This window comes from Mauremys mutica, chromosome 15, assembly GCF_020497125.1.
Source record: "Mauremys mutica isolate MM-2020 ecotype Southern chromosome 15, ASM2049712v1, whole genome shotgun sequence".
Taxonomy (NCBI): Eukaryota; Metazoa; Chordata; order Testudines; family Geoemydidae; genus Mauremys; species Mauremys mutica.
Genome location: NC_059086.1, coordinates 36,619,568 through 36,640,718, shown reverse-complemented (window position 1 = coordinate 36,640,718; position 21,151 = coordinate 36,619,568). Strand labels below are relative to the sequence as shown.

Below are 21,151 nucleotides of genomic sequence, written 5' to 3'. Positions count from 1 at the left end.
TGTGCCGCTGCCGCCGGGGTGGAGACGGAGGAGGGAGGCCGGGGACATGGGGGCCTCTCTCCCAGGCGGAGAAGGGGCCCCTCTGGGGCGGGGTGGGGTGATGGCTGGGGAAGGAGGAAGCAGGTGCCAGGGAGGAGTTGCATTTTCCCCATCAGGGTGGGGGGGTGACTCCCCTCTGCCCCACATAGGGGGCTGGGGCTCTCCTGTCAGCCCCCCACCTGCCCCCAGCCAAGGAACCGGCTGGTTATTTCATCCAGCAGCCTCCAAGCAGAGCGGGTGAGAACCCAGGAGTGACGCGTGGGGGTTGGTTTTTGGAGGACTTTGTAGTCACATGGTGTGTGCCTCAGTTTCCCCATGTGCTGCATGATTAACTAGGGGGTGGGGACAAGGTGGCATGAGGCTTCCTGTCCACTTCCCGGGGGCAGCTCTCCTCCCGCTTCTACAAATCCTCCAGCGCAGGGCCCCCTACCCCACGTGTGGGGCTATTCTCCTAGCAGGGTGGGGCCTTCCAGGCAGGTCACCCCGGGGTCTTTCGTGCACCCCACAAGCTTCAGGGCTCAGTTCACACTTGAGCAGCATAAAGCAGGGCACCAATCTGGAGTCCCGTTCCCTGCAGCTCGGAGTCTCCCCCTTGCCCCACGGGGGTTTTCCTGCCTCTGTTCCCCATCTCCAGCCCATGCTTCGGCTGGGCCGCCTGGTCCTCTCCTTCCCTCTGCCAGTCCTCCAGCGCCTGTAGCCTCAGCTCATCTGCTGTGGGGCCGCCCTGCTGCTGCTCCGGCTGCTCCCAGCCCCTCTTGTAGCCCTGTTGGGGTCCGGAACCTGCCTCTGGGGCTGATCACCCCTCTCCAGCCGTGCCTTAGTAACAATCCCACCGCTGCCACCACCTGTCGCGGGTTCGCTGTTCCTGACCAGCTCTGAATTGGTCTCTCTCCAGTGGGGACATGCTGTCCCTGGGGTTAATCACTGAGCCTTGCACACCCCTGCTAACAGCGTGAGGGGCCCCCCCAAGGGGAGCAGCGCACCCCTCCCCAGGCTGTAGCGCGCCTCAGCCCGTGTGGTAAAAACATGGGGGTTCATCGTCTGGAACGCAGCGTGGAAAATTCTTCATTAGCACCGAAAGCAGGAAGTTACAGCCAAGTCCAGCTGGGTGGGGTGTGAGTCCAGAGCCCCTCTCCCCTGCCCCAGCCGGACCCCAGGCCAAAACCGTCTCACAGGCCCATACGCAGCCCCCCCCCCACCTCATCCCTCCTCAATCGGGCCAGAGCGGGTCCCCGGGTCTCCCCTCCTGCCCAGCTGGCTTCCTGCAGAGGGCCAGGGTCATCAGTTGCTAGGACACATCACAGGAGCCCAGGTCCTGCCTGGGTATCTGGATTCTTCTGCAAAGAAAACACATTTTCCCCTCCCCCTCGTTATTCAGGTACATAGGGGAAACTGAGGCACGCACCCCCTCAAGGGGGAAATGATAGCCGTGTGGAGCAAGTGAATCAGCAAGTGTTCTTTACTCATAACCCAAGAACCAGGGCTCACCCAATGACATTCCTAGGCAGCAGGTTGAAAAAGCAAAGGAGGTATTTCTTTCCCCCAACCTGTGGAACTCCCTGCCACAGGATGCTGTGAAGGCCAAGACTAGAAGAGGGTTCAGAAAAGACCTAGCCAGGTCCCTGGAGGACAGGTCCAGCGGTGGCCATGAGCCAGGCTGGGCAGGGATGGGGTCCGTGGCCGCTGTTTGCCAGGAGCTGGGGATGGGCGACGGGTGGATCACGCGGCGATCGCCTCTGGCAGGACACAGGGCTGGATGGGCCATTGCTCTTCTGCGCACACAATAATCCTACAAAATAGCCCGAAGAAATCCCCTTTCGTCCCCCGAGGCGGAACCCAGGCGTCCGGGCCGGCGTCTCAGCAGGCGGCGTCCCCGGTGAGGCGCTGCAGGGCGCGGGCGGCCAGGGGCCGCAGGGCGAAGGTGGGCACGTGGGGCGCCAGGAGCAGGAAGAGCTGGTGCTGGGGGGCGTGGATGGCATAGGCCTTGTGCGTGGCGCTCACCACATAGCAGTGCCGGGCGCGGTGCGGGAAGCCGGCCTGGAACGGCTCCTGCGGGGGGGCTGCCAGACATAGAGGGGTTAGGGTGGGGGGAGGCCCCAGGCGGGTTTGAGACCCCCTCTTCCCTGGGCCTTCCCCACCCCCTGGGCTCTCCCCCTGCCCCCCACTCCCCTCCCCTCCCCACTCACCTGGGCTGCCCTCCCAGGGGAAGTAGCGGGCGGCGACCAGGGCGTAGAAGTGGCGCAGGGCGCGGGCGCGGCGCCGGGGGGACAGGCCTGGGGGGAGGAGGGAAGACGCTGAGAGGGGGCTGGACCCGGCCCCTGGGAGGGCGTGGACCCACTCCCCAGATGCACTGGGGATGCCAGGCTAGGGGGCAGGGACCTGCCCTCCCCCCGGGCTGGGTTGGGGGGCAGGGACCTGCCCTCCCCCCTGGGCTGGGTTGGGGGGCAGGGACCTACCCTCCCCCCGGGCTGGGTTGGGGGGCAGGACGTACCCTCCCCCTAGGTTTGGGGGCAGGACGTACCCTCCCCCCGGGTTGGGTTGGGGGGCAGGACGTACCCTCCCCCTGGGCTGGCTTCGGGGGCAGGACGTACCCTCCCCCCGGGTTGGGTTTGGGGGCAGGATGTACCCTCCCCCCGGGCTGGGTTGGGGGGCAGGACGTACCCTCCCCCCGGGTTGGGTTGGGGGGCAGGACGTACCCTCCCCCCGGGCTGGGTTGGGGGGCAGGACCTACCCTCCCCCCCCGATCCTGGGGGCTGCACTGAGCTCTGGCTGCTCCTCTGCTCCCGATGGATCAACAGGAACCTGAGAGAAAAGAGGAACGTGTGGGGGGGACTGGGGGCTCCACTGGCTGGGCCCTTCTGCGGCGCCCAGGCTGCAGCCCCCCACAGCACCCCCCGGCCATCCCCCCTCCCCCCGCAACACCTGCCTTAGGGCCCCCAGTGCCCCCCCGCGCTCCCCCCAGGCACTCACGCCAGGACTCCGGGGGGCAGGGTGGTGCCGGGGGGCAGGCCGTGGGGCTGGGGCCTGACACAGGCCTGCAGCGGCTCCAGCAGGGGCTTCCAGAACCGTGGCACCAGCTGGGGGCACAGGGGAGAAGGGGTTAAACGTGCTGGGGCCCCCCCGGCAGGTGGGGGCCCCAGCCCCACTCCCCCTCTAGGGGGCACGGGATGCCGCCTGCCCCCCACACCCACCTCGGTCTCCACGGTGTGCAGGGCAGGGCTGGGCCCGCAGATCAGGCAGACCTCCAGGCCGGGCAGCAGCTGGCAGGTGAGGAGCCGGTGGGGGACCTGGCGGGGGCATTGTCAGACAGAGACCCCTGGCCCCCCAGCCCAGCCCCTCTGTGCCCCAAACCTCCCCCCTGTCGCTGCCAGCCCCCCTGCCAACCTCCTGAAACCCCCACCCACACCCCATCCACTTCCCCCTGTGCGCTCACCGTGGGGCTGCCGTGGGGCAGGTAGATGGGGTAGTCCCGCGCCGTGGGGGGGGGCAGCGAGCCCACCAGCCAGCTCAGCAGCAGCAGCTCCTGGGGGGCCAGTTGCCACCAGGGCTCAGTGGCCAGCGCCAGCCGGCCCCCAACCACCAGGCAGCCAAAGCGGCTCTCGGCCGCGGCCACGAAGGCTTCCAGGCCCTCCTGGCGCACAGGGAGAAAAGGGGGGGGGTCAGGGGGGGTGGCCCTTCCCCAGGAGCCTCCCACCCCTAGCTGGGGACCCCCCCATCCTGCTACCCCTGCTCCCCACAGCTCTGAACCCCAAGAACCTGGGGGGCAGAACCCGCCCCCATGAGATCCCTCCAGGGTTCCCCATACCCAGGGCAGGGGATGGCCGGAGGGGTCCCCAGAGGGTCTCTATTCCCAGGGTTGCTGTGGGGGGGTCTCACCTGCAGGGCGGCGCCGTGGGGCACAGGGACGCACTCCACACACTGTGTCAGGTCCCCGCTCCGCTCCAGGGGGGCCAGGAAGCTGTCAATCAGCTTGTAGCAGGCCTGGGGGAAGTGGGGGGCTGGTGAGGCTGGGAGCGGCCAGGCAGGGAGGGGGCTGCAGCATTCAGCCCCCCCCAACTGCTGTGGGTCAGCCCCACGGCCTCCGTCTGTCCCCAGATACGGGGGCAGGATGTCACACCACAGGCTGGGGCTGCTACCCCACAACGCAGGCCACTCCCACGCCCTGTCGGGCCAAGGCTGGTGGGCAGCCCCGCCCCTCCCAGAGCCCAGTCTCCCCCCCCCCCCAGAGCCCAGGCTCCAAGGGTCCCGCCCCCCCCCGGGGCCCAGGCTCGGGGGGTCCCCGTCTCCCACCCAGGGCCCAGGCTCAGGGGGCCCCAGTCTCCCCCCACCCTGGGACCCAGGCTTGGGGGGGTTCCAGTCTCTCCCAAGGCTCAGGGGGCCCCCAGTCCCACTCTCCCCCCCTGGGGCTCAGGTTCAGGGGGGTCCAGTCTTGTGTGGTCCCACCCTGCGCCCCAGGGCCCAGGCTCGGGGGGACCCCAATCCCCCCACTCACCCTCAGGTCCTTTTTGAGGCGTTCAATGTTGCGGATGTTCACCAGCTCCTCCAAGCCCAGGATTAGCACCTGGAATGAGGCCCCAGACTGGTCAGTCGTGTCCTCCCCCCGCCCCCCCAACACAGGGAGGGGGAGCATCTGGGGCAATTCCTGGCATGTTCCAGGGCCCACTGGGGTAAAACCAGGATCTGCTGGAGGGGGTCAATTCGCCCCCTGCTCCATGCCCCAAAGGGGGGGTCCACTGAATGGGCATCATGGAGAGAGGGACACATGGGGAGGGGGACAGGGGAGGGAGGTGGGTTCAGCAGGGGAAGGGCACAGGACCTGGGGCGCAGCATGTGTGGAGCTGGGGGGGGACATAAGAACGGTCACCCAAGGGTCCCTTTGTAACTCCTCGCGGGACTCTCCTGAGTCCTTCTGGGTCGTCTGCAAACTCGGCCGCCTCCCCCGTTCCCCCTTTTCCCAGCCCCTTTCTCACAGGCTTTCGGAAAGTCTAAGGACGCTGGCTCCCCCTTGGCCACACGGCTCGACCCCCCGGAAGAATTCTAATAGATCGGTGAGGCGCGATTTTCCTTTCCAAAAGCCAACCCATCATGCTTGTCTCTGTGCCTGATCATGCTGTTCGGGAACCAGTTTGCCCGGTACTGAAGCTGGACTCACCGGCCTGGAATTGCCAGGATCGCGCCCGGAACCTTTTCTAAAAATCGGCATCACATGAGCTCCCCTCCAGCCGCCTGGGCCAGAGGCTGAGCGAAGTGATTGGTGACACACCCCAGGGAGTAGTTCAGCAATGTCATAGCTGAGTTCCTGCCGAACTCTCGGGTGATTCCCAGCCGGGCCTAGGGACTTATTCCTGTTCCCAAACCTCCTCTACCGACGCCTCAATCTGGGGCAGTTCCTCAGATCTGTCACCCAAAAACCACGGCTCAGGTTTGGGAGTCTCCCTCCCATCCTCTGCAGTGACGACCGACACAAAGAATTCACGTGGCTTCTCCGCAACGGCCTTGTCTTCCTTGAGTGCTCCCTTAGCACCTCGATCGGAACAGCGGCCCCACTGATTGCTGGGCAGGCATCCGGCTCCCAGAGCATTTCGGGGGCCCCTGCAGAGATAGGGGGTTCGGGGGGGGTGGTGGCAGGGGCTCACCATAGCGCTGAAGGTGTTGTCCAGCAGGCGTCCCAGGGCAAAGTCGCTGGCTCCTTCCTCCGCCGACAGGACGATAAGGGTGATGCTGGAAAAGTTGGGGTGATGCTGGGACTCATGGGGGGGCAGCTGCTCCCCACTCCACCCCCCTGCCTTAGGGAACCAATCCCAGCCCCCCACCCCCACCCAAGGGCCAGCATCTCCTGCTACCTGACATCCAGGGCCCTCAGCACCCAGCCTGCCCCCGCCACCCTGCTGCCCCCTGACCTGTTGTGGAAAACCCTCCACACCACATGGGTGTTTGCGGTGCAGGCTGCCGTCAGCAGGACGTCCAGGTTCGCCCCGAACATGTGCACCCCATTCAGGGAGCCGATCACCGAGAAGGGGAGCTGGGGAGAGAAGGGGGGAGAGGGAGTGTCACTCAAAGGGAATGGGCCAGGGAGCCAGGACTCCTGGGTTCTCTCTCTGGTTCTGGGAGGGGAGCAGGGTCTGGTGGTTAGAGCAGGGGGGACTCAGGGCCAGGACTCCTGGGTTCTCTCCCTGGCTCTGGGAGGGGAGCAGGGTCTAATGGGTTAGAGCAGAGGGGGCTCGGGGCCAGGACTCCTGGGTTCTCTCCCTGGCTCTGGGAGGGGACTGGGGTCTACTGGCTAGAGCTGGGGGAGGCTGGGAGCCAGGACTCCTGGGAGTGCCCTGACGTGATTGGCTCTGAGAGGTAATTAGCATTTGGGGGTGGGGGTGTTTCTAGGGGGGACACAGCTCTTCCCCCCGAACCTAATCCCTTTCCTTCCTATAACCCCCCTGCTCCCCCCACACTCTAGGGTTAGGGGGCTCCAGCCCCCCAGGGCAGGGGAGGGGCAGGGCCTCACCTGGTGCTTGGAGGGGGCCCCCGTGGTGCGGCAGAACAGGGGGACCCCGCTGCTGGCTGTGAGGCAGAGCAGGGTGACGGAGCCCCCCTCCTCCCCCATGGCCCCCTCCCCAGGGGGCCCGGCCCTGGCCACCCCCTAAACTCTGTCCCCAGGGGCCGGCAGGCCCCGCCCCTTCCCTAGCCCCGCCCCCTCCCCAGGCCCCGCCTACTCACAAGTCCCGCCCCCTCGTCTTGCTGGGGCTCCGCCCCCAGGTCCCGCCCCTCCTCCGGCCCCGCCCACTCAAGGCCCTAAACCTTCTCAGGCTCCGCCCCTCCTGCTCAAGCCCTGGCCCCGCCCCTCCCGCTTCCCGGCCCCGCGCGCGCCGCTCCCCGCCCCCCGCCCCAGCCCGCTCCGGCTCAGCCCCGGGCCGCCGCCATCTTGGAGCCCGGTGGCTGCCGGGAGCGATGACGCTGTTACCATGGTAACGGCGGGGCGGGCGGGACCGGGGCGGAGCTGAAGGAGCAACTTCCGGTGTGGGCGGGGCTAGGCCGGAAGTGGCAGGAGGAGGTGAGGAGCGGGGGGCGCTGGGGGACCCGGGGGCTCGGGGAGGGGGCAGGCGGAGGTTCGGGGGAGGGGGCAGGTGGGGGTTCGGGGGAGGTGTGGGGCGGAGGTTCGGGGGAGGGGGCAGGCGGGGGTTCGGGGGAGGGGGCAGGTGGGGGTTCGGGGGAGGTGTGGGGGGGTGGTTCGGGGAGGGGGCAGGGGGGGGTTCAGGGGAGGTGCGGGGCAGTGGTTCGGGGAGGGGGCAGGCGGGGGCTCGGGGAGGAGGCAGGCGGGGGTTCAGGGGAGGGGGCAGGCGGGGGTTCGGGGGAGGGGGCAGGCGGGGGTTCGGGGGAGGGGGCAGGCGGGGGCTCGGGGAGGAGGCAGGCGGGGGTTCAGGGGAGGGGGCAGGCGGAGGTTCAGGGGAGGTGCGAGGCAGGGGTTCGGGGGAGGTGCGGGGCAGTGGTTCGGGGAGGGGGCAGGCGGGGGCTCGGGGAGGAGGCAGGCGGGGGGTCAGGGGAGGGGGCAGGCGGGGGGTCGGGGGAGGTGTGGGGCGGAGGTTCGGGGGAGGGGGCAGGTGGGGGTTCGGGGGAGGTGTGGGGCGGAGGTTCGGGGGAGGGGGCAGGTGGGGGTTCGGGGGAGGTGTGAGGCGGAGGTTCGGGGAGGGGGCAGGCGGGGGTTCGGGGAGGAGGCAGGCGGGGGTTCAGGGGAGGGGGCAGGCGGAGGTTCAGGGGAGGTGCGAGGCAGGGGTTCGGGGGAGGTGCGGGGCAGGGGTTCGGGGAGGGGGCAGGCGGGGGCTCGGGGAGGAGGCAGGCGGGGGTTCAGGGGAGGGGGCAGGCGGGGGTTCGGGGGAGGTGTGGGGCGGGGGCTCGGGGGATGGGGGCAGGCGGGGGTTCAGGGGAGGTGTGAGGCGGAGGTTCGGGGGAGGGGGCAGGTGGGGGTTCGGGGGAGGTGCGAGGCAGGGGTTCGGGGGAGGTGTGGGGCGGAGGTTCGGGGGATGGGGGCAGGTCGGGGTTCATGGGAGGTTCGGGGGACGGGGGGATACATTCCCCGCCCCCCCCCGACAGCGTCTCTCCCCCCAGCGGCCGTGGGGCTCGGGGCGCCCAGGGGGCGATGGTGGTGCCGGGGCTGGAGCTGCCCGCGCAGGCCGTGGCCGGGATGGTGGCCGACGTGGTGTTCGTCATCGAGGGCACGGCCAACCTGGGGCCCTACTTCGAGTCGCTGCGCAAGCATTACCTGCTGCCCGCCATCGAGTGCGTCCGCCGACACCCCCCGGCGTGTGCCCCATTCCTCCCCCCTGGCGTGTCCCCGGCGTGTGCCCCCCCGGCATGTGCCCCATTCCCCCCCCCGGCCAGCCGGCCCCAGCGTGTCCCTGTCACCCCCCCAGCCAGCCGGCCCCACTGGCCGCCTCCCAGCCCCCACATCCTCTCTCATCTCCCCAGGCCCTTGCCGGGGGCAGGGTCCCCCTATTTCCCCCCATGGGCAGGTTGCCCTGCCCTTAATCCCATATCCTCCCAGCCCTCCTGTGCCCCCCTCCCTCTGTCCCCCTCCTGAATGGACAGCCTGCCCCTGCCCCATCCCCCAGGCATGTACTTGCCATGAGCAGCCCCTCCCCCACATTTTCCCTCCATCCCAAGCAGCTAGTCCCCCCGCAACTGAGCATGGTCAGCCCCACTCCCAATTTAGAGGGGAGGCTCCAGGGAAACTTGGGGGTGGGGCTGGGGGCAGCCTTGGCATCCCCGGCCCCACTTCCCCTTGGGGGGGGGTCTGATGGGCACGTTCTCCTTGTTTCCCCCCAGGTACTTCAACGGCGGCCCCCCAGCTGAGACAGACTTCGGGGGAGACGTGAGTGGGCCCCATCCCCCCCATACAGCAGTTTCTGGGGCTGTGGGGCACCCCTCCATCTTCCCCACAGGCAGTGGGGGCTGGGGGTTTCCCTCATTGTATCCCCATCCCCTTGCGCGTGGCAAAGTTTGGGGGCTGAGGCTGGGCCGGTTTGTGGGTCGCCCCCCATTTCACCCCATGCTCCCTGCTGGTGATTGGGTTTGTGGGGGGCTGGGCAGGTTTGTGGGGCTTCCCTTGAACTCCCCTGGTCCCTCTGTGCAGGGTGTGGGTAGGGGGTGTCGGGGCACCCTGATCTCACCCTGGTCCTGTTCAGGGCGGTGGGTGGGGGGGTGTGTCAGGGCCCCCCCAGATCTCACCCCCCCTCTCCCTGTCAGTACGGGGGCACCCAGTACAGCCTGGTGGTGTTCAACACGGTGGACTGCGCCCCGGAGTCTTATGTGCAGTGTCACGCCCCCACCAGCAGCGCCTACGAGTTCGTCACCTGGCTGGACGGCATCCAGTGAGTGGGGTGGGGGGTGGGGGCGAGGGGAGAGGCCTCCAGTAAGGGGGGGGGTATGAGGCATCCAGTAAGGGGGGGTGAGAGGGGAGACCCCAAGAGTGAAAGTGGGGGAGGGAAGTGCCATGCAGCTCGTGGGGAAATGTCTCCTTAGACAGATAGAAGTCAGGACTCCTGGGTTCTCTCCCTGGCCTTGGGAGGGGAGTGGGGTCTAGTGGTTAGAGCGGGGGAGCCAGGACTCTCCTGGGTTCTCTCCCTGGCCCTGGGAGGGGAGTGGGGTCTAGTGGTTAGAGCGGGGGAGCCAGGACTCTCCTGGGTTCTCTCCCTGGCCCTGGGAGGGGAGTGGGGTCTAGTGGTTAGAGCGGGGGAGCCAGGACTCTCCTGGGTTCTCTCCCTGGCCCTGGGAGGGGAGTGGGGTCTAGTGGTTAGAGCGGGGGAGCCAGGACTCTCCTGGGTTCTCTCCCTGGCCCTGGGAGGGGAGTGGGTTTCTGTGGGTCAGAGCAGGACTCCTGGGTCCCATCCCTCGCTCCGTGCAGGCGGTGTCCTGGGGGCCTCACTCGGCTCCATGTCCCTCCCGTGCAGGTTTGTGGGGGGCGGCGGCGAGAGCTGCAGCCTCATCGCCGAGGGGCTCAGCACGGCCCTGCAGCTCTTCGACGACTTCAAGAAGATGAGGGAGCAGATGTGAGTGTGGGGCGGAGGGGGGGAGCCCGGGATGGCGGACGGGGGGTGTCCCTGCAGCGCGGGGGTGGGGGGAGGTTCCAGCTCTGGGGCTGGGGGCTCAGGGTCGCAGCCCTGGGGCGCTGGATGGGGTCGGGGGCTAGGCGCTCCGGCTGCATTCCCCAGCTCCCACCGTGCTGGGCTGCATGCTGGGAAGTGGAGGCTCCATTGCATCCTCCCCCCCCCGGCACCCCGTCTGTCTCTCCCTCTCCCCTCGCGCAGAGGCCAGACCCACAAGGTCTGCATCCTGATCTGCAACTCGCCCCCCTACCTGCTGCCGGCCGTGGAGAGCACCACCTACTCCGGCTACACCACCGAGAACCTGGTGCAGAAGATCGGAGAGGTGAGGGGGGGCCGGGAGCCTGGACACCTGGGTTCTCCCCAGCTCTGGGAGGGGAGTGGGGTCTAGTGCTTAGAGCATGGGGGGCTGGGAACCAGGACGCCTGGGTTCTCTCCCCATTCCTCGGGCTCCACTCACCCCGTCCCTCCCCTCCCCAGCGCGGGATCCACTTCTCCGTCGTGTCCCCCCGCAAGCTGCCGGCGCTCCGGGTGCTCTTCGACAAGGCCACGCCCGGCGGGATGCTGGAGGCCCAGCCCAAAGACTTCAGCCAGGATCCCCGGCACATGATCCTCATCCGCGGCATGGTGCTGCCGGGTAAGGGGGTGGGGGGCGATGGAGGGGGGCTCGGCCGGGGGAGGGCAGAGGAGACATCCTGGAGCTGCGGAGCCGTGAGCAGGACGCCCGGGCGGGAGGGGGCAGAGAGGAACCGTGAGGCCGACGAAAGGGGCAGCGTCCAGGAGCCGCAGCGAGGGTGGGGGAGAACCAGCAAATGGCAGCCCTGCGCGGGCAGCCGGTGTCTCCCGAGGGGCTTGGCAGCGGGCAGAGTGGGGGTGGCTGCGGGCGTGGGGCTGGGGGGTGCAATGGGACGGATCCAGCCTGGGAACCAGCCAGAGGAGGGTTCCCTGGGGCTGGCGCCGCTGCGATCGCGGGGCCCCGTCTGAGCTGGAAACTAGGAATCTATACGGCCCCAGAGGTCACACTAGGGTCATCCCTTCTCAGCAGAGGGTCAGAGGTCATGCTGGGGTCACCACACCTGCCAAAGGCTTAGAGGTCACAGCAGGGTCACCCCTTTCAGATGGGGGTGAGAGGTCATGCTGGGGGCCGTCCCTTCCCGTGGGAGGGGCAGAGGTCATGTCTGGGTCACCCCATCTACCAGGGGGTCAGAGGTCATGACAGGGTCACCCGTACCCAGCAGAGGGTCGGAGGTCGTGCTGGCGTCACCCCCTTCCGGCAAGGGGTCGGAGGTCATGCTGGTGTCACCCCCTTCCGGCAAGGGGTCAGAGGTCATGCTGGGGTCACCCCTCCCGGAAAGGGGTCAGAGGTCATGCTGGGGTCACCTCCTCCTGGCAGGGAGTCAGGTTCGCCTGAGGTCCCACCCAGGGGTCAAGGTACATTGGGTGGTGCCGGCCTCTCCTGGCTGCTGACCTGTCTCCCATCCCCCAGTAGGTGGCAGCGCAGCCTCTGGTGCCATCCAGCCCAAGCAGGTGGTGCCCCAACCGCAGCTCCCCACCGCGCCCCCGCAGCACCCGCCGGCCCCGCAGCAGCCCCTGCCGCCCGCCGCCCAGCCCTACCAGGTACGTCCCCCGGGGGGGTCCCAGCCCCGCCTCCCAGCCCTACCAGGTACGTCCCCCGGGGGGTCCCAGCCCCGCCTCCCAGCCCTACCAGGTACGTCCCCCGGGGGGGTCCCAGCCCTGCCGCCCGCCTCCCAGCCCTACCAGGTACGTCCCCCGGGGGGCTCCCAGCTCTGCCACCCGCCTCCCAGCCCTACCAGGTACGTCCCCCGGGGGGGTCCCAGCCCCGCCTCCCAGCCCTACCAGGTACGTCCCCCGGGGGGGTCCCAGCCCCGCCTCCCAGCCCTACCAGGTACGTCCCCCGGGGGGGTCCCAGCCCCGCCTCCCATCCCTACCAGGTACGTCCCTCGGGGGGGTCCCAGCCCCGCCTCCCAGCCCTACCAGGTACGTCCCCCGGGGGGGTCCCAGCCCCGCCTCCCAGCCCTACCAGGTACGTCCCTCGGGGGGGTCCCAGCCCTGCCGCCCGCCTCCCAGCCCTACCAGGTACATCCCCCGGGGGGGGTCCCAGCCCCGCCTCCCAGCCCTACCAGGTACATCCCCCGGGGGGGGTCCCAGCCCTGCCGCCCGCCTCCCAGCCCTACCAGGTACATCCCCCGGGGGGGTCCCAGCCCTGCCACCTGCCTCCCAGCCCTACCAGTCACGGCCCCCTGGTGGGTCCCAGCCCTGCCACTCGCCTCCCGGCCCTGCCAGGTACGCCCCCAGCCCGGCTGACCTTTGCTTCGCCCCACATGTCCCCCAGCCCAGCTCCCTCAACGCCGCCCAGGCTGCAGCGCAGTCTGCCGTGGAGGCCGCCAAGAACCAGAAAGCCAGCCTAGCCTCGCGCTGTGAGTGCCGGGGGAACCCGGGGAGGATGGGGGGTCTCACAATGGAGTGGGAGGTTGTGGGGCGGGTTCCTGGGGGTGAAGTCTCAAGGTGGGGCTTGTGGGGGTCAGGGCTGAGGGGAGGGGTCTCGAGAGGGCCTGGGGGGAGGGGAAGGGGCTGGGGGGGCGGGATCCTGACTGCTTTCCCCCTCTCCCCCGCAGTCACCCCGCTGAACGCCTTGCAGACGCCCTTCAGCCAGGCGCCCGCGCAGCCGCTCCCCGCCGGCTCTGTCCCGGCCATGGCCCCCAAGCTGCCGCCCTCCTCCCAACCCAGCCTGGTGTCCACCGTCACCACCGGCTCCAGCCTGCTGACCCAGCCGCCCGGCCAGCCCCCCCCGCAGCCCGGGGCCCCAGCCATGGTACGTGCAGCCCCGCGGGGCCTCTGGGAACTCTGCTCGCCAGCCACATTACCTGGTCGCTGCTAGTTTGTCTCTGACTGTGATGGGTCCCCCCCTGGGTGCCCCCTGGAACTGGGGTCCCCCCCCGAACCACCAGCCTGGGCTGCAAAGCCCTCCAAGCCAGCACTTCCCCGGCATTCGCACAGGTAGGGACCCACCCGGCGGCAGGCTCTCCACCCACCACTTCATCTTCCAGCGCTTGCCACGTCTGCGAGGAGTGTGCACTCGCCTCGTGCGCCGGTGCCGGCAGCTTGTCCCTCAGCCGTGTCTGTAGGGGAGCGGCTGTGGCGCCCACGTGACGTGGTATAAGGGGCGCCACCGGCTCCCCCCACCCTCACTTCCTTCTTGCCGGAAACGCCGGCAGCGGGGAAGGAGGATGAGGCTGGGGCGTGGAACGGACGTGAGCACCACATCTCGACGAACACCCGGTAGGGAACCGGGAACTGGCTTCTTCCCAGCCTGGGCCCCTGGAGCAGAACTGAGGGAGACTTTTCGAGTGATTCCTCACCGGACAGACTCGGCCCAAAACATCCCCTCATTCCGTGACTGTGGGGAATAAGGGGTGCCGGGGTGTCACCCCCAAAAGACCCTGCTGCCAGCCCACCCTTTAGTATCTAACCCTAAAGAGGAGTTAGCGGTCAGAGTGCTCCGATCCGCACGCCTGGTGTCACGGAGTGCGGGGGGGGGGTCCGGGCCCTGCACCCCCACTTCCTGCGATTCACCGGGACTCTCAGCCAATCAGCCGACAGGAACTGCCCCAAACCCAGAGCTTGTGGGTACAGAGAACCGGACCCCTCACTCAGGGCCATCTTGGGGGGTGGGGAGCCCAGACCCAGGTTCTGGGCCTCCCCCCGTCTCCCCAGCTCAAAACTGACACCCCCTCCAGCCACTCCTCTGGCCTTTGTCTCTTTCCGGGGCCAGGAGGCCACCCGATCCCTTTGTTCTCCAGCACCTTCAGTTGGCACCTTTCAGGGGAGGGGCCCAGACCATCAGGGGACAGGGTGTCGGCCCTTCTCTGTGCAAACACCATCACACGGGCCCTCCAGGGCTCTGTAACGATTGCACCCCCTCACCCCACCACCTAAGAAATGCAAAGGGGAAACTGAGGCACCCACACAGTATTCAGAGAAAACATTAAGAACAGTCCCCCTTGGTCGCACGTGGCTTCAGAGTCCGTCTAGCAGGCCCTTAGCCGCATCAGGGAGTTGGCCGGCTCGTCGAGTCCTTCTGGGACACAGCTGAGGCTTGGCCGGGGCGGTCAGTCCATCCGCTGGCGGAGCCGCCACTCCGGGGGTGAGCCGCAGGAGCGAAGACAAAACGGAGACGATGCAGCTGCCGTTTTATATCCTTGTAATGTGGCTTTTGTTTGCTCTGTCCCACACGAAAGCTTTGCAGGACGTGGCCTGGGCGAGGCGCCTGTGCCCAGGGGTGTCCCTGCATGTCCCCCTGACCCCTAGCGTAGCCCCCGGCTTCTCTCATGGGTTCATTGTGCGGCTGATGGGCCAGCAGGCCGGGCGGCGCCAAGGCCAGGCTGGGGGCGGCGCTCGGACACGCACGTGTATCGGTCGCCGTACGGTGAGACGTGCGAGTATCGTATTTCGCAGCTCGGCCCTTCCCCACTGATCTACCAGGGCGTATCTAGGGCGAGACTGTGCCCTTTTCTCATAGCGATAGGCACAGTATTATCAACGGTCAGCCATATTCCATACCGCGGCATGGCCTGTCCCCCCGGGGGCGCCGGCGCCCATCCGCCCCAGGGCGGGGACTGGCTGGCTCAGGGGGGTGGGGAATGGGGCCTGGGGCCTGTCCCCTCTAGGGGGCGCCGGCTCCCATTCGGCCCCAGGGCAGGGACTGGCTGGCTCAGAGGGGTGGGGAATGGGGCCTGGGGCCTGTCCCCTCTAGGGGGCGCCGGCTCCCATTCGGCCCCAGGGCAGGGACTGGCTCGCTCGGGGGGGCAGGGAGTGGGGCCTGGGGCCTGTCCCCTCCGGGGGCACCGGCTCCCATCCGCCCCAGGGCGGGGACTGGCTGGCTCAGGGGGGCGGGGGATGGGGGCCTGGGGCCTGTCTCCTCTGGGGGCGCCGGCTCCCATTGGGCCCCAGGGCAGGGACTGGCTGGCTCGGGGGGGCAGGGAATGGGGCAGGGGCCTGTCCCCTCCGGGGGCACCGGCTCCCATCCGCCCCAGGGCAGGGACTGGCTGGCTCGGGGGGGCAGGGAATGGGGCAGGGGCCTGTCCCCTCTAGGGGGCGCCGGCTCCCATCCAGCCCCAGGGCAGGGACTGGCTGGCTCAGGGGGGTGGGGAATGGGGCCTGGGGCCTGTCCCCTCTGGGGGCGCCGGCTCCCATTCGGCCCCAGGGCAGGGACTGGCTGGCTCAGGGGGGCAGGGACTGGCTGGCTCAGGGGGGCAGGGACAGGGCCCCTAGGGGACAGGCTGGTTCAGGGGGCACCTGGGCTGGGTCTGACCGTGCTCTCCCTCCCCCAGCCCAGCAGCGTGGCGCCCAGCAGTGTCAGCGTGACCCCCCCGGCGGCCCCCCAGCTGGGGGCGGCCCAGCTGTCGGGGGCCCAGCAGTCGGTCACCAACAAGGTGCTGGCCTGGAACGGGGTGCTGGAGTGGCAGGAGGTGAGAGCCCGCCCCCCGGGGGGGTGGGGGGGTGGGGGGGAGCCGTGACCCGGCCCCTCTGACCCCCCCCCCTTCCTCCCAATATCTGCAGAAGCCCAAACCGGCCTCGGTGGACTCCAGCACCAAACTGACCCGGTCGCTGCCCTGCCAGGTGTACGTCAACCCCGGGGAGAACCTGTGAGTGCCGGGGGGGGGGGGGGTTACGGTCGGGGCTGTGGGGGGGTAACCCCTGGGGGGGCCTTTTCCCATTCACTGACTGACTCCCCCCCCCCAGGAAAACGGATCAGTGGCCCCAGAAGTTGATCATGCAGCTCATCCCGCAGCAGTTGTTGGTAAGGGGGGGGCCGGGCTGGGTCTCTAACCCCCCCCCGCCGCTGGCCGTGGGGGGGCCGGGCTGGGTCTCTAACCCCCCCTCTCCCCGCAGACCACGCTGGGCCCCCTGTTCCGCAATTCCCGCATGGTGCAATTCCACTTCACCAACAAGGACCTGGAGTCGCTCAAGGGGCTTTACCGCATCATGGGCAACGGCTTCGTAAGGCTGGGACCCCCCCTGGGACCCCCCCCACCCCCACCCCGTCATGGGCAACGGCTTCGTAAGGCTGGGACCCCCCTGGGACCCCCCCACCTCCCCCGGGACCCCCCCACCCCGTCATGGGCAATGGCTTTGTAAGGCTGGGACCCCCCCACCGCGTCACAGGCGATGGCTTCGTAAGGCTGGGACCCCCCGGTGGGAGTCTGGCCGCTGGCACCTCACCACCCGCCCGGCCCCGGACCCCCCAGCACTGGGACGGGCCCCATGAGCATTTGTCCCCTTCTGCCCCCCCCAGCCCTACTTTTGGGGGTGGGGTCAGGCTGGGGGCGGGGTCTCTATGGGGGTGTGGCCTGACTCACTGCTGTGTGTCCTCCCTCCCCCCCACCATGCCCTGCGAGGGGGCGGGGCCTGTCCTGGAGGCGGGGTCTGACATGCCCCCCCAGGCGGGCTGCGAGGGGGCGGGGTCTGATGCGGCGCCCCCCCAGGCGGGCTGCGAGGGGGCGGGGCCTGTTCTGGAGGTGGGGTCTGACATGCCCCCCCAGGCGGGCTGCGAGGGGGCGGGGCCTGTCCAGGGGGCGGTCTGCAAGGGGGCGTGGCCTGTCCTGGGGGCGGGGTCTGACGCCCCCCCACCCCCCAGGCGGGCTGCGAGGGGGCGGGGTCTGATGCGGCGCCCCCCCAGGCGGGCTGTGAGGGGGCGGGGCCTGTCCTGGAGGCGGGGTCTGACATGCCCCCCCAGGCGGGCTGCGAGGGGGCGGGGCCTGTCCTGGAGGCGGGTTTTGACATGCCCCCCCGGGCGGGCTGCGAGGGGGCGTGGCCTGTCCAGGGGGCGGGGTCTGCCGCCCCCCCCCCCCCCCCCCAGGCGGGCTGCGTGCACTTCCCCCACACGGCGCCCTGTGAGGTCCGGGTGCTGATGCTGCTCTACTCGTCCAAGAAGAAAATCTTCATGGGGCTGATTCCCTACGACCAGAGCGGCTTCGTCAACGGCATCCGGCAGGTCATCACCAACCACAAGCAGGTGCAGCAGCAGAAGATCGAGCAGCAGCGCAGCGTAAGGGATCCCCTGAACCCCGACCCCCCCCGCCCTGTCCCCCCTGAACCCCAATCCCTGAACTCCACCCCGTCCCTCCCCCGATCCCTGACCCCTGCACCTGAACCCCCCGCCCCGACCCCTGCCCTGTCCCTGAACCCTGATACCGAGCCCTGACCCCAACCCCCCCGCCCCGACCCCTGCCCTCTCGCTGAACCTCGACCCCTGAACCCCGACCCCCCGCCCTGTCCCCCCGACCCTGAACCCCAATCCCGGAACTCCACCCCGTCCCTCCCCCGATCCCCGACCCCTGCCCTGTCCCTGAACCCTGATACTGAGCCCTGTCCCCTGACCCCAACCCCCCCGCCCCGACCCCTGCCCTGTCGCTGAACCTCGACCCCTGAACCCCGACCCCCTGCCCTGTCCCCCTGACCCTGAACCCCAATCCCGGAACTCCACCCCCTCCCGCCCCCGATCCCCGACCCCTGCCCTGTCGCTGAACCTCGACCCCTGAACCCCGACCCCCTGCCCTGTCCCCCCTCCCCTGATCCCCGACCCCTGCCCTGTCCCTGAACCCTGATACCGAGCCCTGACCCCAACCCCCCCGCCCCGACCCCTGCCCTCTCGCTGAACCTCGACCCCTGAACCCTGACCCCCTGCCCTGTCCCCCCGACCCTGAACCCCAATCCCTGAACTCCAACCCATCCCTCCCCGATCCCCGACCCCTGCCCTGTCCCCCCTGAACCCCAATCCCTGAACTCCACCCCATCCCTCCCCGACCCCTGCCCTGTCGCTGAACCCTGATACTGAGCCCTGTCCCCTGACCCCAACCCCCCCGACCCCTGCCCTGTCGCTGAACCTCGACCCCTGAACCCCGACCCCCCCGCCCTGTCCCCCCTGAACCCCAATCCCTGAACTCCACCCCGTCCCTCCCCCGATCCCTGACCCCTGCACCTGAACCCCCCGCCCCGACCCCTGCCGTCGCTGAACCTCGACCCCTGAACCCCGACCCCCTGCCCTGTCGCTGAACCCGAATACTGAGCCCTGCCTCCTGACCCTGAACCCCAATCCCTGAACACCGCCCCATCCCTCCCCCTGACCCCTGAACCTCACCCCCCACCCCTGAACCCTGCCCTGTCACTGAACCCCGATACTGAGCCCCGCCCCCTGACCCTGAATTTCATCCCATCCCGACCCCTGAACCTCGCCCCCTGACCCCCTCCTGAACCCTGCCCTGTCGCTGACCCTCGATACTGAGCCCTGTGCACCCAACCCTGAACTCCACCCTGTCCCTCCCCTGAACCCCTGCCCCAAACCCTGACCCTTGACCCCCCCGTCCAGCCTGGGGTGCCCCCTTCCTGACCCTGTGTCCCCTGAACCCCGACGCTCACCTGGCCTGGACCCAGCTTGCAGCACCCTGACCCACCAGGTCAAATCCAACCACGTGTCGGGGACCCCGGTGCCCACTCCCCTTCCAGGGCTTGGCCCCCCCCCCGGTGACCCCAGACACACCCTGGCCCCGACTCCTCAAGGCCAGGCTGGGGGCTGCACCCCGACCACCCCTCCCCCAGCAACTGGGGGGCTGGGGGGGGGCTGTCTGGGGCCATGGGCGTGTAGGGGGGCGGCTGATGGTGATGGGGGTGGTTGGGGGGCAGGAGGGTCCTGCCTGCTGACAGCCTGAGTCCGGGTGGGGTGTGGGGGTGCAGCCCCCCCCTGCCGGTCTCACCTGTTCTCCCCCCCCCCCAGATGGCCGGCCAGCAGGTGAGCCCCGCCATGGCCCCGGTCCCCATCATGGACGACCAGCAGCGGCAGCAAAGTCTGGTGAGTTTCTGTGTGTGGGGGGGGTCCTCTCTGTAGCCCCCCCCTGCTGGGGGATCTCCCCATGGATGGGACCCTGGGGGAGGGGCTGGGGGGGTTGCTCAGCCCTAGTGTGTGGCAGGAGGGGGGAGGACTCAGAGCCTCTGGGGGGGCTGGGAATTGGCTGACCCCTCCCCCCGCTCTCAGTTGCAGCTCCGGGTGCAGCAGCAGCAGGCGGCAGCCACGCAGCAGCAGGCGGCCCCAGCTGCCCCCCAGCCCCCCCCGGCCCCTGGCCCCCCCCAGGCTGGGCCGCAGGCCACGCAGGGGGGGGCCCTGCTGCGACCCCAGAACCCCGGCGCCAACCCCCAGCTCCGCAGCCTCCTGCTCAGCCAGCAGCCGGTGAGTAACCCCCCTGCCCCCACCCGGCAGCCCCCCCCGGCCCATAGCACCCGCCTGCTCCCTGCCAGCCCCCTACTCAGCCAGCAGCTGGTAACCCCCCCCCCTGCAGAGCCCATACCACTGACACCCCCCCCCCCCCGTGCACCCCCATAGCACCTGCCCCTGCAGCCCCCTGATGCTGCCGGCATCCGGCTGTGGGAGCCAGGTCCCCCGTGACTCCCCTGCTCAGGGGTCCCCCTTCCCCTTTCCCGGGTGGGTGGGTGGGGGCACCCAGAGAGCAGAGGGAGTGTGGGGGGGGCGGCTCAGCTCCCCCCTAACAACCCCCCCTGGTTTGTTCACAGCCCCAGACTGGAGTCCCGCAGTCCCAGCAGCCCTTGCACCACCTGCAGCAGGCGTCCCAGGGGCTGCTGCCCCATCAGGCCATGGGGCAGCCTATGGGGCAGCCGCCGCTGCAGCTCCCTGGCCAGCCGCTCATGCACCAGGCGCCCGGGCAGCAATGGCCAGGCCAGATGGCCCCGCGGGCCCCACTGCCAGGTAAGGGGGGGAGGGGACACAAGATCTGAACACCCCCCCGTCCCAGTGCCCCCCATCCTGCCCCACCCCCTCAGCGTCTCTCTCCTCTCCCCAGGTCAGATGCTGATGCCCCCGGGGCCCCGCGGCCCCGGCCCCCAGCCCGGCCTGCAGCCACCCAGCGTCATGGAAGACGACATCCTCATGGACCTGATCTGAGAGCAGCGCCCCCTGTGTGTGTGGGGGTGTCTGCACCTGTCAATAAACCTCCTGCTGTCCCCACCCCCCTCCGCTGCCTGTGCTGTACCCCCTCCCCCACCCCCGCTTCCAGGGATGGAACCCCGGAGTCCGGGCTCCCTGCCCCTCCTTGAGGGGTTTGGCTGGTGCTCGGAGACCTGCGTCCAGCCCCCTTCACCCCTGCAGGGACGGCATCGAATCAGGCCACGCCCCCAGGACAGGCTCCACCCCCTTGCAGGGCACAGCAGGGACTGAGGCCACACCTCCAGAGAGACTCCGCCCCCAAAGGTGGGGGGCAAATGCTCAGGGACCCCATCTGGGTGGTTCTGGGCTAGGAGGGTGGAGCGGTGCCTGTGGCCAGACTCCCGGGGGGGGGGACAGCGCTCGTATGTAGCTGTGGCCCACGATGCAAGAGGGGGTGTCTTGGAGTGGGGGGGGGTCTGGGCCCTGCACCCCCCCCCCCACTTCCTGCGATGCACCGGGACTCTCAGCCGGCCGGTAGCAGAAGGTTTATTAGCCGACAGGAACAACCCAAACCAGAGCTTGTGGGTACAGGAAACAGGACCCCCCCTTTTTAGGTTAGGTCCATGGGGGGGGCCATTGGGAAGCCCTGTCAGGGCAGCCCCCCCCCCCTCGGGATCTCAGGTACAACCCCCTCCCCAGTGCAGCCAGTCCCAGCAAACCTCCCCTGCAGCCTCCCCCCCCTCACTGCTCCCCCTCTCCCCATTCACTCACCACGGGAAGAACATTCCCACGGGGTGTGTGTGTGTGTGGGGGGGGGGGGTCATAGCAGGAGAAATCCCTGTGCCCAACTGTGAGGAAGTGGGACTGTTCGCACTGGGGGCTGGGAATGCTGCGTGCAGGACTCTCAGCCAGCCAGTAAAGCAGCAGGTTTATTTAGACGCCAGGAACACACTCCAGGACAGGGTCTTGCAGGCACAGATACCAGGATCCCCCCGGTTAGGTCCATCTTGGGGCCCCTTCCGGAGTCAGGATAAAACCCCTGAGGTCTCCTACCTGCAGCTGGCCG

The 21,151-nt window shown here is 69.2% G+C and overlaps 2 protein-coding genes across 9 annotated transcripts; one reads left to right on the top strand and one right to left on the bottom strand.

The window, feature by feature from the left end:
- Positions 1 to 1,480: 1,480 nt before the first annotated feature.
- FUZ (fuzzy planar cell polarity protein) lies at positions 1,481 to 6,743 on the bottom strand. Of its 5 annotated transcripts, XM_044988192.1 has the most exons (11): positions 6,539 to 6,738; positions 5,940 to 6,061; positions 5,676 to 5,760; positions 4,532 to 4,600; positions 3,916 to 4,020; positions 3,473 to 3,670; positions 3,231 to 3,326; positions 3,010 to 3,116; positions 2,771 to 2,841; positions 2,226 to 2,312; positions 1,481 to 2,099 (listed from the first exon to the last, which is right to left on the bottom strand). In XM_044988192.1, the coding sequence occupies exons 1-11, from the start codon at positions 6,635 to 6,637 to the stop codon at positions 1,897 to 1,899; spliced, it is 1,242 nt and encodes a 413-aa protein (XP_044844127.1). In that variant the 5' UTR covers positions 6,638 to 6,738; the 3' UTR covers positions 1,481 to 1,896. The 5 variants fall into 5 exon arrangements, with proteins under 5 accessions (XP_044844127.1, XP_044844131.1, XP_044844128.1 ...); XM_044988196.1 differs by lacking the exon at positions 3,473 to 3,670 and having other exon boundaries at positions 6,539 to 6,743; XM_044988193.1 differs by lacking the exon at positions 3,010 to 3,116 and having other exon boundaries at positions 6,539 to 6,739.
- A 197-nt stretch (positions 6,744 to 6,940) lies between these two features.
- Positions 6,941 to 20,166, top strand: MED25 (mediator complex subunit 25). Of its 4 annotated transcripts, none has more exons than XM_044988186.1 (19): positions 6,941 to 7,084; positions 8,137 to 8,307; positions 8,854 to 8,899; positions 9,274 to 9,398; positions 9,978 to 10,076; positions 10,335 to 10,455; positions 10,611 to 10,767; positions 11,620 to 11,747; positions 12,475 to 12,568; positions 12,767 to 12,963; positions 15,482 to 15,619; positions 15,711 to 15,796; positions 15,894 to 15,951; positions 16,044 to 16,151; positions 17,011 to 17,199; positions 18,925 to 18,999; positions 19,183 to 19,374; positions 19,716 to 19,908; positions 20,003 to 20,166. In XM_044988186.1, the coding sequence occupies exons 2-19, from the start codon at positions 8,168 to 8,170 to the stop codon at positions 20,101 to 20,103; spliced, it is 2,247 nt and encodes a 748-aa protein (XP_044844121.1). In that variant the 5' UTR covers positions 6,941 to 7,084; positions 8,137 to 8,167; the 3' UTR covers positions 20,104 to 20,166. The 4 variants fall into 4 exon arrangements, with proteins under 4 accessions (XP_044844121.1, XP_044844122.1, XP_044844120.1 ...); XM_044988187.1 differs by having other exon boundaries at positions 11,617 to 11,747; positions 12,484 to 12,568; XM_044988185.1 differs by having other exon boundaries at positions 11,617 to 11,747.
- Positions 20,167 to 21,151: the final 985 nt, after the last annotated feature.

What these genes read in the sequence shown, in the direction of transcription:
- FUZ (XM_044988192.1), bottom strand. Translation starts at nt 6,637, where the DNA reads ATGGGGGAGGAGGGGGGCTCCGTCACCCTGCTCTGCCTCACAGCCAGC. An exon ending in CCCACGGCGCCGCCCTGCAG is followed by an intron (nt 3,671 to 3,915) that starts GTGAGACCCCCC and finishes CCTGTGCGCCAG; the next exon opens with GAGGGCCTGGAAGCCTTCGT. An exon ending in CTGCCCCCCGGAGTCCTGGC is followed by an intron (nt 2,842 to 3,009) that starts GTGAGTGCCTGG and finishes CTTTTCTCTCAG; the next exon opens with GTTCCTGTTGATCCATCGGG.
- MED25 (XM_044988185.1), top strand. Translation starts at nt 8,168, where the DNA reads ATGGTGGTGCCGGGGCTGGAGCTGCCCGCGCAGGCCGTGGCCGGGATG. An exon ending in AGCAGCGGCAGCAAAGTCTG is followed by an intron (nt 19,000 to 19,182) that starts GTGAGTTTCTGT and finishes CCCCGCTCTCAG; the next exon opens with TTGCAGCTCCGGGTGCAGCA. An exon ending in TCCTGCTCAGCCAGCAGCCG is followed by an intron (nt 19,375 to 19,715) that starts GTGAGTAACCCC and finishes GTTTGTTCACAG; the next exon opens with CCCCAGACTGGAGTCCCGCA.